General features: G+C 42.3%; 1 protein-coding gene across 1 annotated transcript in view; it reads left to right on the forward strand.

Annotated features, from left to right (window-relative positions):
* The first annotated feature begins 839 nt into the window (after positions 1-839).
* LOC104077538 (Golgi pH regulator) overlaps positions 840-12884 on the forward strand; it is a 15026-nt gene continuing 2981 nt past the window's right edge. The window contains exons 1-8 of the mRNA XM_009578824.1: positions 840-896; positions 1771-1874; positions 3388-3494; positions 4382-4483; positions 7565-7685; positions 7938-8018; positions 11299-11408; positions 12704-12792. Coding sequence (XP_009577119.1) covers positions 870-896; positions 1771-1874; positions 3388-3494; positions 4382-4483; positions 7565-7685; positions 7938-8018; positions 11299-11408; positions 12704-12792 — 741 coding nt within the window. The 5' untranslated portion in view covers positions 840-869. The remainder of the gene's footprint in view (positions 897-1770; positions 1875-3387; positions 3495-4381; positions 4484-7564; positions 7686-7937; positions 8019-11298; positions 11409-12703; positions 12793-12884) is intronic.

The raw sequence follows: 12884 nt of genomic DNA on the forward strand, positions 1-12884 counted from the left end.
TGACTTCTCAAATAGGATGGATAGGGGCTTAGCAATTTCATCCGCCAGTTCCCTCAGGACCTGCGGATGCATCTCATCAGGTCCTATGGACTTGTGCACCTTCAGGTTCCTTAGATGGTCTCGAACCTGATCTTCTCCTGGGCGGTTCTTCATTCTCCCAGTCCCTGCCTTTGCCTTCTGTGGCTTGGGCAGTGAGGCTTGAGCACTTGCTGGTAAAGACCGAGGCAAAAAAGTCATTGAGTACCTCCACCTTCTCCATGTCCTGGGTAACCAAGTCTCCCATTTTATTCCAGAGAGGGCCCACATTTTCCCTAGTCTTCCTTTTATCAGCCATGTACCTATAGAAGCTTTTCTTGTTGCCCTTGATGTCCCTGGCCAGATTTAATTCTATCAGGACTTTAGCTTTCCTAATCTGATCCCTGGCTGCTGGGACAATTTCTCTGTATTCCTCCCAGGCTACCTGTCCTTGCTTCCACCCTCTGTAGGCTTCCTTTCTGTGTTTGAGTGTGTCCAAGAGCTCCTTGTTCATCCATGCAGGCCTCCTGGCGTTTTTACCTGACTTCCTCTTTGTTGGGATGCATCGTTCCTGAGCTTGGAGGAGATGATCCTTGAATATTAACCAGCTTTCTTGAGCCCCTCTTCCCTCCAGGGCTTTGTCCCATGGCACTCTACCAAACAGATCCCTGAAGAGGCCAAAGTCTGCTCTCCTGAAGTCCAGGGTAGTGAGCTTGCCGTGCGCCCTCCTCGGTGCCCAGTCATCTACAGTCAGTAGTGAAGCAGCTCTGTATTTTGCAAGTTGCTGGATACAAATGTTAAGTGCTTTATCTCTTCTGCAGGTGCTGTTCTTTGGATTTGGGTGGCTATTCTTTATGCGTAAGCTCTTCAAGGATTATGAGGTGAGAAGGGGCCTTTCATTACAATTCTACATCTTAAAAATTACTCCCCGTTATAGAAATATTTTAAGAACGGCATCTGGCATTTTTCCTCTCTTTAAGCCCTCTTATCTTATTTTTAATTGTCTCTATAGTTACTTTCTTTTTCATTTCCTCTTGTGCTTCTGTTTGAAAGACTCCTAGATATCTGAGGAAATGGGGGCCAGTGAAAGTTTCTATATTGGCTACTGTTAAATAAATGAAAAAAAGTGGAGGAGATGCAGGGATAATAGTAAACTATTTTGCCTTTTGCTTGAGTAAGCCTGCCTTATGTAACTGTAAAATATTTGAGACAAAATCAAATTCAGCGGTTAACTTTAAACTCAGTGAGGTGTGTGTTCATTTGTGGCTGAATTGTTTGTGAGGATCGGATGGGATAAAACTGTCACGTTCTCTTATCCCTAGAGGGGTATGAGAGAATATAGTCTAGGTCAGAGATGGCTTAAGTGCGAGCCAAATTCAGACCCAAAAAATTTTACTGATATGGATCTTATTTTTAAATCTAAGGTTAATATCAAAGAGCTCTGTTAGCAAGGTCTATCATTAGTCGAGTTGACATAGGGCATTGCGTGCTTGACATCCTTTCTGTGTAGGCATCTGTTGAAAGTGCCGATAGCTGCACTCAGTGTAATCCTGAGCAACTTACGAGTTTGCCCTCTGTTCCTAACAGGCTGTTTGGTTTCTTCCCGTTTAGATAAAGGGCAAGGTGTCTTGAAGCAAGAGACCCAGATGTGTGCCATTGTACCTTGTGATTTGTTTTTTGTTACCTGAGGGATATCAGAATGCCATTCTGGGAATGGAAATGCCTAATGTCTCTGGCTCGTTTTCTCCATTGCAGGTGCGACAGTATGTGGTCCAGGTGATCTTCTCTGTGACTTTTGCCTTCTCTTGTACCATGTTTGAACTCATCATCTTTGAGATTTTGGGGGTGCTGAACAGCAGGTGAGTGTGGGAGCTCACTCAAGGACGGGCCTGCCTTGTGTTCAGCAACTTCAGTCCAGCTTTTAAATGAATGGATTAGTCTTGGGTTGGGGAAATTGTGTGAGAAAATTGCCCACAGCTCAACAAAGATGTCTGAGCAGCAGGATTTGTTTATTTGACAGAACATGAGACTAGAAGCCATAAGCTCCTGATTTTCCATGCAGTTGCTATTAGCATGGTCTAGGTCCTTCGGGCAAGGCTTTAGTCTTTGACTTTCTCCAATTGTGAAGTTAAAAGATACAGTTTCTTTTATGGGAGTGTTGTGAAGCTTCAGATCATGCTGAAGAGCACTTTTCGGATGTTAAGGACTATAGAAACTGTAAGCACTAGTTTTTCTGTGGTGCTCAGAGCAGCGAATAAGATGTGAAGCTAATTATGGAGTGAAAACTGCTTCTGTAATAATATGGTATTTGTGAATCAAAGGCGCATCCTCCCTTGACATAGGGTGAGGACTTTTACATAAAGGGGATGTTAAAAACTGCCTACTTCAGAAGTCAGTAGGAAAGAGAAGATAGAACAGTAACACGTAGAGGCTAGCTGGGTTTCCTACTTATTCTCTCTCATCATACTAGTATGAGAGAACAGTCAAAGGAGTTGAAAGGCAAGAAGTTCAAAACTGATAAAAGGTAATGTTAGTTCTGACTGTATCTTATTAATCTGTAGAGCTTGCAGCCAGAGAGATCACTGAGCAGAATGCTTTTATAAGCTTCAGTAAAGGGCTGGACATCAATATAGATGAAAATGTTTGCCTCTAAATTAGCTAGGAAAAAGTGACAAGGATCCTCATAATTTCTCTTTCCCCGAGGCATAAAGAGGATATGAGTTAATATTGGGAACAGGACATGTATTTTTCTATTCAAGCCAAGTGAAAAGTCAGTTCAGCCAAGATGAATCTCATCTACATTTGACTAATCTCCTTTGGTCAGAGGAGTATTGATCATTTTGATATATATGTATTTTTAAATTCTTGCTTTGCAGTGTCTTGCACATGAGACAACTCACTTTGAAGTGAAACATGTTGAATTATGAACATTAAGTATTTTTAATCTTTTCAATTTGAATTAGCCCTTTTTTGACTCAACCACTCATTACAAATTTGATTACTGCTTATACTTAGTTTTCACTTTTTGTTCAACTAGATGAGCAGTAAATCAAATGAATCATGCTGCAACCAGCATTAGTCACTGTAGGAAATACAGTATTTGATAAAATAGCTTAATGTGTTTTTCTGGATAGTTGTTAATTTTGAAATACACATTCTTGAGCTCTGTATTAAAAAACAAACCAAAACCCCAAAACAATCAACATCCCCTCCCCAATCCAAACAACAAAAAAAATCCAGAATATTCTATATGCTGGGCCAGTATTATCCAATGTTTGATGTAGTTGAAAGGATTGCATTGACATGCGATTGTCTTTGAGAAATTTGTTGTATTATGATAGCGTGCTAATCAGTATTTTGGCTTTATTTTAGCTCTCGATATTTTCACTGGAAGCTGAACCTGTGTGTCATTTTGCTCATCCTAGTCTTCATGGTGCCCTTCTACATTGGTTACTTTGTTGTGAGCAATATCAGATTATGTGAGTACTTGGTTTATGGCAGTGGGGCTGCTAACTTGAGACTCTGCATACAAATGAGAAATAATTTTTCTGAGAGAGCGAGAGATGTGTTGGTCACTATCCCCGTAGCTCCCTCCTTCCTCTGGCTTTCTTCTGGCTAGGTAACTTCTCTTTGGAACTTAATGCTTTAGCATGAGCTGTTAGGAGATGCTTTACGTGACCCCAACAAATGTAGCTTTTCTCTATGGATTTTGACAAAGTTGAGCACTTTAGAGTAACGTTACTGGAATTTGTTCCTTTACAATTTTAAGCTTGCAGCCAAACCCTGGAACCCTTGGAAAGGCTGTATTGTTCTGCTAGGGGTAAAAGAAATGAGGCAGAGAAGCTCAATGAATTACTCTTCAGGCAGAAAAGCTCAATAAATTACTTATGCCTTTTTTGCTTACTACTGTCTGGATGAGGCCTCTTCCATGCGCTAATGGACATTTACCCTTGAGCTGTTAATACTCATTGCTCTTTTGTATTAAGCTTAGACATGTAGGTTGGGAATATTAAATGTGTAGTGTTGGCATGAAGATGAAGTTTCCAAGTTTCATGTTCAGGATCACACACGAAAGATGCAGCTAAGTGATCCCTTGTTCATAGTGCAGCCCTCTTCATACATCCGTAGGGAATAGCCAAAGTGGTGTGTCGCTTGCATTAGCTCCTACAAATGGTGGTGTCTCAAACAGCTCGTTCTGTAGGAAGTGAAGGGGTGTGTACTGCTAGCTGGAGCTCTGTCAGTTGACACCTGTTTTGGCCACCTGTGCTCAAAGCAGCCTTTGGACCAATGTAGCAATTTTGCAAGCTAGGAGAAGCCCTAAAGGAAGAACGTCTTTAAAATACTGTTTTTTTTTCCTCTCCGTTAGTGCACAGACAGAAATTGCTTTTTGCGTGTGTTCTGTGGTTGACATTCATGTATTTCTTCTGGAAGTTGGGGGATCCATTTCCTATCCTCAGCCCAAAACATGGTGAGTTTCATATTCTTGCTCATTCCTTCCCTCCTGAAAATAGGCTTTGTTATCTCACTTTTATCTTGGAGCTATTATTATGTTACCTCAGCGCTACAGTTGGGACTGTAGAAAGTAGTTCTTGCAACTGAGGGTCTGCTCCGCTTTGAAATCTGCAATCTGCAGTCTGAAGGTTGTCAGACTGACAGAAATGGATGGATACCTCTGAATTATTTGCATTAGTTTTCTTCCAATACCACAGGAAAACTTTAGGGAAGTGTATGAGTCCTAACTGAACCTAGGGTATGTAAGAACACAGTGTGCTTTTTGAGGACACAAAAACTTCATCTGCACAAAAAGTGGAGTCACATTATTGTTTCTTGGACTGAAATCAGATCGCTTTAGCATAGGTGGCTGTCCAGTTGACAAAACATGGCAGGGTGCCTAAATACCAAAGCTATATATACTGTAGCCAGCAACACATCTGGCAGTGCGTGCTAGCTTCGGTACAGCTTCGTACACTGCCTGAGGCCAGAGGCAGTACAGTTGTATGGTACTAGAATGTGAGTTGGTAAGTCCTGCTGGATGCCAGAGCTATTTATGTGCAGAATTAGCTTGGGTATCTCTGCGTTGCAGTCGTGGAACCAAGAGTATTTATAGTGTGAAGATACTGTGTGTGCTTGGGCTAGTTCAGGTCCACAGAGCTTGTTAGCGTGTGCCTAGCTGTACTGAATCCTTCAGGCACTTAAGTGTGCTGAAGGATTGTGACACTGTAGAACCAGACTATTTGTCACCTGGGTTTCCTGTGTAACTTATGTTGCCCTTATCTCCTGCACTGGAAGATTGTTTGTATGTTGTTCTCAACAGGTGAAATTCAGTCAGTTTCACTCAAATAGGTGAATATGTCTGTCTGCATAGATAATGGTCAGCTTAATCTTTCTCTTCTCTAGGAGGCTACTTTACTCTGTACTAATCTGTAAGAGAAAAATTGAAGGATACCAACTGCTGTAGGATCTGCTCACCCGTTCACCTGTGATCCTAAAACTTTCCTAAGAGAAAATGTGTATCTGTGTTTTGTAATTGTGTCACTTGCCACTGAAATACAACAGACAGTATATAGTGCAGATCCCTCGCCCAGTGTTTCATTGCCAAGAGAAACATGTACCCACTTTGAGTTGCAGAAGGTGCTTGAGTTGGCAGAATATAATAACCCAATGGGAACTTAGCCATGGGGTTTAGGTAATCCTCTTCAGATCACTGAAAAGGTTCTGTGAAGCTGCGTAACAACTGCAGATTTCCAGAACCTCTAGTGGAGTGTTTTCTATTTTTAACTTCTGCTTTACAGGATGATACCTCCACTTAAGGCTTGTACAGTGCCTTATCCTACCAGGTGTAGACATAAGGTTAGAGCAAAGGATTCTAGGCTTTTTTACCCCTGCTGCACTGCTAGGGTGCTGCTGTCCTGCGTGTGCTGACAAGGCTGCTGCAGGGCTTTGTTGTGTGGCGGTGGCCCAATTCAGACAGGTAGGATCCTATTGTGGAGGGACACGTGACAGGAGGCCATGCTTAACGAGCCCCTCACACTGCAGTACGTTACCTGTAGTGTCTTTCTCAGCATGCCCCGCCCTGCTCACCTGTATGTATGGTGGTGTGCTGTGGCTGGGGAATTGTGCTGACTAGTGGGGCCCTTGCAAGCACCTGCACTGGCATCCTGTGTCAGGGGGTGCCTTGTCTGGGGGTGGTGATGGCAGTGTGCTGCAGCTGGGAAATGCACCGTCAATCAGGGCTCCGAGTCAGGAGCCCTGGTTGGTTTGCAGTTTGTTTAATAGACCTGACTTTGGGAGCTCGTAGTAGAAGGAAGGTTATGCTTTACTCAGTTACATACTAGTATTCTAATAAAACTCTTATCTTTATCTGACTTGATACAACATTCGTTTTAGCTGACCTGATCAACAAGAGTAGTGGCTATGAGTGTTATGGGGGAGCATTGCTTTAACCAGTGGAATGTCATGTCATTTTGAAGGCACCTCTGTTTTAACTGCTGCTGTCTGACAGTGGGGCAAAAGGCCAGTGTATTGTAGCACATTCTGTAGCTGGTGTAAATCTCTATGCAGCTGCACATGACCGGGTGTCTCAGTCTCCCTTTGTGAAGTCTTTTTGCCTTGTTTTCATCATTTATTCCCTTTCTCTGAAGCATGAAATGTGGCTTGGCGCTTGGCCATCTCAGCTTTGCAATCGTGTAAGCTCCAAATGTGCTGTGTGTGGCAGCTGCTCTATAACTAGCTCCCTAAAAAGTGAGTGATGTTTAGTGGCACATGGCACTGTATCCTGAGAAGACAGGTTGAGGTCTGTATTTAATGGCTGAGAAGAATAAATGCAACTTCAGTGCTTGGTGTTGGTTACAGCACAGGCTTGATGTCCATGCTGTATTATGTGAATATATGTTTTGGAATCCACTTGGCGCTCAGGTGGAGTGCCTTGTTGGTGGTCACCTCATCAATATATGCGCGTCCACAAGATGAATACTGAACAGCCAGGAGCAGCGTAAGCTTCCATGCTGTCATAACTCCACTGTCCTACAAGCATAAATTGCGTCTGATCTGGAGGGGTCACTTCTGATGACAATTGACGGGATAGGGCTTCCTCTCTGTGATCCAGACATTTTTGGGCCAGTTTGCCAGGACTAACTGGTTCGATAACTCTAATCCTGATTATTGCAGAAGTGGCTTTGTGGAAGATGCCTCCTTTATAATGTCTGGTGGATGATCTGTGTTCCCACCTCAGCAAAGTGCAATCACTAACGTTTTATTAATTTGGAAACAAAATGTTGACTGTTAGTCCCCTCCAGATCTGTCATAAGCTTCTTCACAGCTAGAGTTTCCCCATCCCTGTTTTTAAGCATGGTAACATGCTTTGTGAGGGAGACTTTCTGCCTCTTTCTTTTCATAGTCCCTGTCTGTACCTCGTATTACTTCTGGTCATTGCAGTGGGAAGGCAGTTGGATTCATTAAGCAGCTCTGTATGCGTGTTATGTTGGGAAGGCACCAAGTGTGGAGCAGAGTGAAGACAGCAAGGTTACTAATGCCATGTTTTTCCTCTCAGGAATCCTGTCTATAGAACAGCTCATCAGCCGTGTGGGTGTGATTGGGGTGACACTCATGGCTTTGCTGTCAGGATTTGGGGCTGTCAACTGTCCATACACTTACATGTCCTACTTTCTCAGGTAACTGCAGCCTTGTGAAATATTTTGTTCACCTTTTTGAGATTATTCTTCTGCTTTTCCTGTGGCATTGATTCAAGTTTTTTCATAACTTTTTTCCTGAATCTAGCTATTGCCATGTCCACATGCTAGAACCATTTCCATTGCTGAAGCACATTCTACTTGTACAGGCTTCTCTTTTCTTTGTTTCATGTGCATGTGCATATTTCCTCTGAAATGGGATAGGAGGCCTAATTGGGTGTCTTCATTTTGCAGGAATGTGACAGATGCAGATATTCTGGCTTTGGAGCGACGACTCCTTCAGACTATGGACATGATTGTTAGCAAGAAAAAAAGGTGAGAAGACGGCAGTAGCATGAAACCGTTTATTTCAAGGATTTTCAGTCAGTGTGGTACAAGATGGTTCTTGAAATTACCAAAATTATTAGTCCTGTCAGGGCTACGTGTTCCAGTGAAACAGGTGGCTGAATTGGGTTGAGCTGTGTGGTATTTCATTCTGGCCTGATACACAACTTTGTTTTTTTTCCCAGACGTGCACTAAATTGCACCCTTTCTTACTGCAGTGGCACAGATTAGGCTTCCAAGACAAATTGTAACTCTGTGATGGCAGCTTGACTAGTCTGTAAGATGGGCACCTTTCTCGCCTGATGAGTAAGTGACCTTTAAGCCACTGCAGCTGGCTTTTACTGCCAGTTTCAGTACAGCAGTTGGTTCGTACATATTGAGTGCTCTCCTGTTCTGTGGATCCGGTGTTTCCTGGTCAAAGCTGAAGCAGGCTAGCGAGCTGGTGTGGACACAGCTATATTCTTGCAAATGGTAAGGTTTACATTAGTTAAGTTTTGCAGAATTGCAAAACATTGCTAATGTGAATGTAGGGTAGTACACAAGTGTGCCATCAGAACTCTGCTTTTGTTAGTTTAGCTTATTCCATGTACCCCACACGAAAAAGCTACTTTTGGAAACAATGTAATTTCGTTTACACCGGAAAGATTTTTGTGTGCTATTACATATTACGCGCCTTACTAGTTCTGAGGAATAAATATACCATAGTCACTTCAAAGGTTTGAGTGTCTGACGCTGAATTCTCACAGCAGTCCCCCAAACCTTACTTTTGGCACACTACTGTTTTAATGGAACCTTTTAATGTATGACAAGGGAGCTTTAGCTAGTCTAACCTTGCTGAATTAGTCACCAGCGTGCGTATCTGCTGATCAGTATTAGCATATGAAAGTGTAGTTAAAGCATAACTTTTTTCTTCCCCTTTGAAAATGTTAAGTGGTGAACAAATGTTAACTCAGTATTTATGGTCATGTGTGAGACAGTAAGTACTGAGAAAATTTAATTACTCAGGTTTATTTGATTTAATTGACTAGGAGCATAGTAAAATACTGGCTTTGGAGTTAAAATATATTGTGTAGTGCTGCTTCTGACTCTGCGCTCTTTTGTTTTGTACAACGTTTCTGGACCTCTGGTCCAGGGAGGGTGATGTTGGGATAAAGGTAAGGATGTCCGAGACTTGTAAATGACTAGCACTTTCTTGCCTTCCTATGGCCAGGAAATCTTCTGAATATAGCAACTTTCTAACCATTATGAAAAGCCACGCAAAGTGTGTAAATCGCTTGGGAATTTTACTGAAGTTCATATATTTGTGTTTAAAAAAAAAAAAAAAACAAAACCAAAAAAACCCCCAAACGGTGTAGTCTCAGAAATGTGCAAGAAGTAGCAGAAGCTTGAGTTCTGTAGATTTTGTTCTCTTTTTGCTTTGACAGGGAGCAGAGGCTTGCGTAATTGGACTATTTGCTTATATAAAGCAGAGCTTAAAAAGTTAGATTTGTATCAGTCTAAATGCAATCCAAATCATTTGGCAGAACAAGCGGGAATAGCAGTATTTTACAGCATAGGGTAAATGCTATAGTTCCATAAATTGTCAGTTACTTGCTGGCCACCTTTTCAGTACTGCTCAGAACTCAGAAGTTCTCAATGCACACAAGGGTTATAAGGCAATAGAACATAAAGCTTTTTGTTTTCTTTGCTGATCTTGACATTTCTTCTCATACCAACTCTTATTCATACTGGATTCCTTGTCAGTAGGACATAGTTGTTGAAAGTTTTCCCTGATGCTTTTTGCACAGGAATTGTTGTTCTCTTCTTCCTGAGAGTAATCAAGTAAAGCCTTATGGAAACTTGCCTCTAAGGTTGAAAGGTTCTTTGTACTCATCCTTGCAGCTATGACATAACTAAGCCTCGGGTTTGAAATGCCTAGATTCTCTGACACCATTTCTTCATTTTGCTTCATGTTAGAGTCAAATCAGCCTATCTGACTTAGATATATCACATAACTACACAGGCAAAGTGTGTAGTTTTTGCCTGTGGATCCTTTCTACGAGGTCTTCAGAACTCCTGTGTGGCTACAGAGATCCCTGTCATCTCTCAAAAGAAAAGATTTGCCTTTGTATACTTATAACCTTGCGCTTCACCTTGACATAGCTGCATTTTTGCTGCAATGCTGTGGATTGTTTCGGACAGAATGTGTGAATCGGGTACTGGGAAGAAAGCAAGGATTAAAAATGCAATTCTTATATTTGGCAGCTATCAGGATGAATTGAATCATTCTAAGATCTCTGTTATCTGTAGTCTGTGGCCATATGTGCTTTTATGTGTGTTATGTGGAGTGCCCCAGGGTGTTTCTTTTGCTGGATGTGAAGGAGGAGTGATTTTTTTTTTTTTTTTTTTTTTTAATTGCACTGCTTATCAACAACCTTGAAGAGGGCTCAGTGCCAAATGTAGCAATACTGGCTGCAGCTACGGGAAAGGGCCTAAACATTGTTGAATCATGGATCGCCTTGACAATCCTATGAATAGTTTTCAGCTTAGGAATGGATAACTGGCTCACAAATTTCAATGGGGAGAAATGTGAGAGAATGAGGCCAGAAGCCAGCACTGCTCGTGGGGATTATGCTGCAGTGCACATGTGAGTGTGAGGGACAGTATGCAGCTGCTGCTGTAGCATTGGAATTAGCTTTAGGAGTCACGTTCAGATTGCCTGAAGCGTCCAGTGGTTCAGTCCAATAATGGATTTATGTGTTTCTGCTTCATAACAGCTTGTCATGCAGCCCAGTAGTGAGTGACAACATATCAGAGAGTGCTGCTGCATACCATCCAGCGCTCACAGTTCTGTGGAGGAGGCAGATGTGCAGTGATAAAGAAGGGGTGTTCAAGGGGAGAGGGGAGCATGAGAAGTCTTCCGATTTCTGAACTTGAGATAGCACAGTCGTGTTTGAGGAAAGGAAAGCGACTAATCATATGACTGAGAAATCCATTTGAATTTTTAATTTTAATTGGGTTTAAATCCCTTTAAGGATTGAATCAGGATCCTGGGAAGTGTCTCATTGAATCTCGCTTGATTAGATCTGGGCTCTACTCCAGAGCTAATCAAGATAATGTTATGAAGCAAGATTGGTGCTTAGGGGAAAAAAAAGGGGGCATCTGTTTACAGTGAATTTAGTTTAACAGTGTCTTCTAAGGAACTGTTTTTTGGGGGTTTTTTGGATTTTTTTGTTTTGATTTTTTATAAAAATGCTTTATTCCTAAAGACTTGTGTTTTCTGTTCTTTCAGGATAGCCATGGCTCATAGGACAATGTTCCAGAGAGGGGAAGTGCATAACAAACCCACTGGCTTCTGGGGAATGATAAAAAGTGTTACAACATCTGTTGCAGGCAGTGAAAGTATCCTTCATCTGCATGCTGGCACCTGCCTATGGAGGTGGCTTCTTCTGTTTTGAAAGGAAGAGTGTTAGTTGGGCCAGTTACAAAGCATTTGTGTTTCAACATGTTTCAGCAGTCTGAGCAAAAGGCTTAATGTCTCCTGGGAAGTTTGCTCTCTAGCACTGTACTGTCTGACCTTTTGCCCAGGGCTTGGACACATAGTTTTACTGTGACACAGTCGGGAGTTGTATGCTGCTGCCCTGCCCTATAAATGTGCTGTTGCATCGCCGTGGTTGAGTGTACAACAGGTCGCAGGACAGATGTGCATACTTCTGGTGTCACATTGCAAATGTCTACTCCATCACATCACTGACGTGGGAGGCGACTTCCTATTCTGATGTATCCTCTGCTCATATGACTGACCTGCATGCGTATTTTTCTCATAACTTGAAATATGCTCTTCAGAATGGAGAACCTGTGATGTACTTGAGCAAAACAACGGGGTTGGCTGAGGTGCTGGAGCAATTTACCTAGCCTATAGTTGGCTTTCTGGCCATGTTGGAAAGCTGTGAGAAAAAGAAGGCAGGAAGCAACTTGTTGGTCAAATAAATTGTTCTCATGATATAGGCTGGCCACTGGTGTATACCAGTGTGACAAAAAGGTGGATAGAACAGGTGAACAGAAGTGTTCTGCCCCTGTGAAAGGGGTAGAAGGAGTCTGCTGGGAATTACAAGGGTCTGTATTTCTCTAACTTACAGTTGCCTACCAACGGTTTCTGCCAGACCACCTGAAGTGTGCAGTTTGCATATTTAAGGCTGAGGACTCTTCTTCCTTTCCTTTCCCACTGGCTGTTAAAATTAGAATTTGGCTATTTGACTAGACTCTTCATAATAATCACTCATCTCTTGGAGCAGTTACTCAGCAGTTTTATTTATGAAGATGATATGAGTGTGACATATGATGATGCACTTCAGTGACAAGGGACACTGGTCAAAGTGGAGCAGCCGTCTTCGAGAACTCTGGTTCTATTCTGTGATGTGTTCCCCAGGCAGAGGAATAAAGAGCTTGTTGCGTGACTGCCTAGATACTGTGTACTGCCTACCTTCTTAAAATGGAGTAGTGTGCAATATATGTATCCTTGAGATTTCTTTGGGTGCAGGATTAACAAGGAGCATTATGACCGAATCAGAAAACTGATCTGGATCAAAAAGGTGGTCAAACCATTAGATGTGGCCCTTGGGCTGGAGGTGGGGGATGTTTTGTTTTTAATTAAGAATTTGTGACGTATTCTAGCCTTGACTATGCTGGTTTGCCAGATCTGTCCCTTATCCAGCAAGAAGTGGATGCCCTAGAAGAGCTGAGTCGGCAGCTTTTTCTGGAAACTGCTGACTTGCATGCAACAAAGGTACATAGCAAAGTAACTGCTCGGATGGGTGTTGGGAGGCCAGAGTAGTTTGAAAGAGAATGTATGTTACAAGAAATTGAAAGCTGTTCAGC

This window comes from Fulmarus glacialis, unplaced genomic scaffold (assembly GCF_000690835.1).
Source record: "Fulmarus glacialis isolate BGI_N327 unplaced genomic scaffold, ASM69083v1 scaffold16710, whole genome shotgun sequence".
NCBI classification, from domain to species: domain Eukaryota; kingdom Metazoa; phylum Chordata; class Aves; order Procellariiformes; family Procellariidae; genus Fulmarus; species Fulmarus glacialis.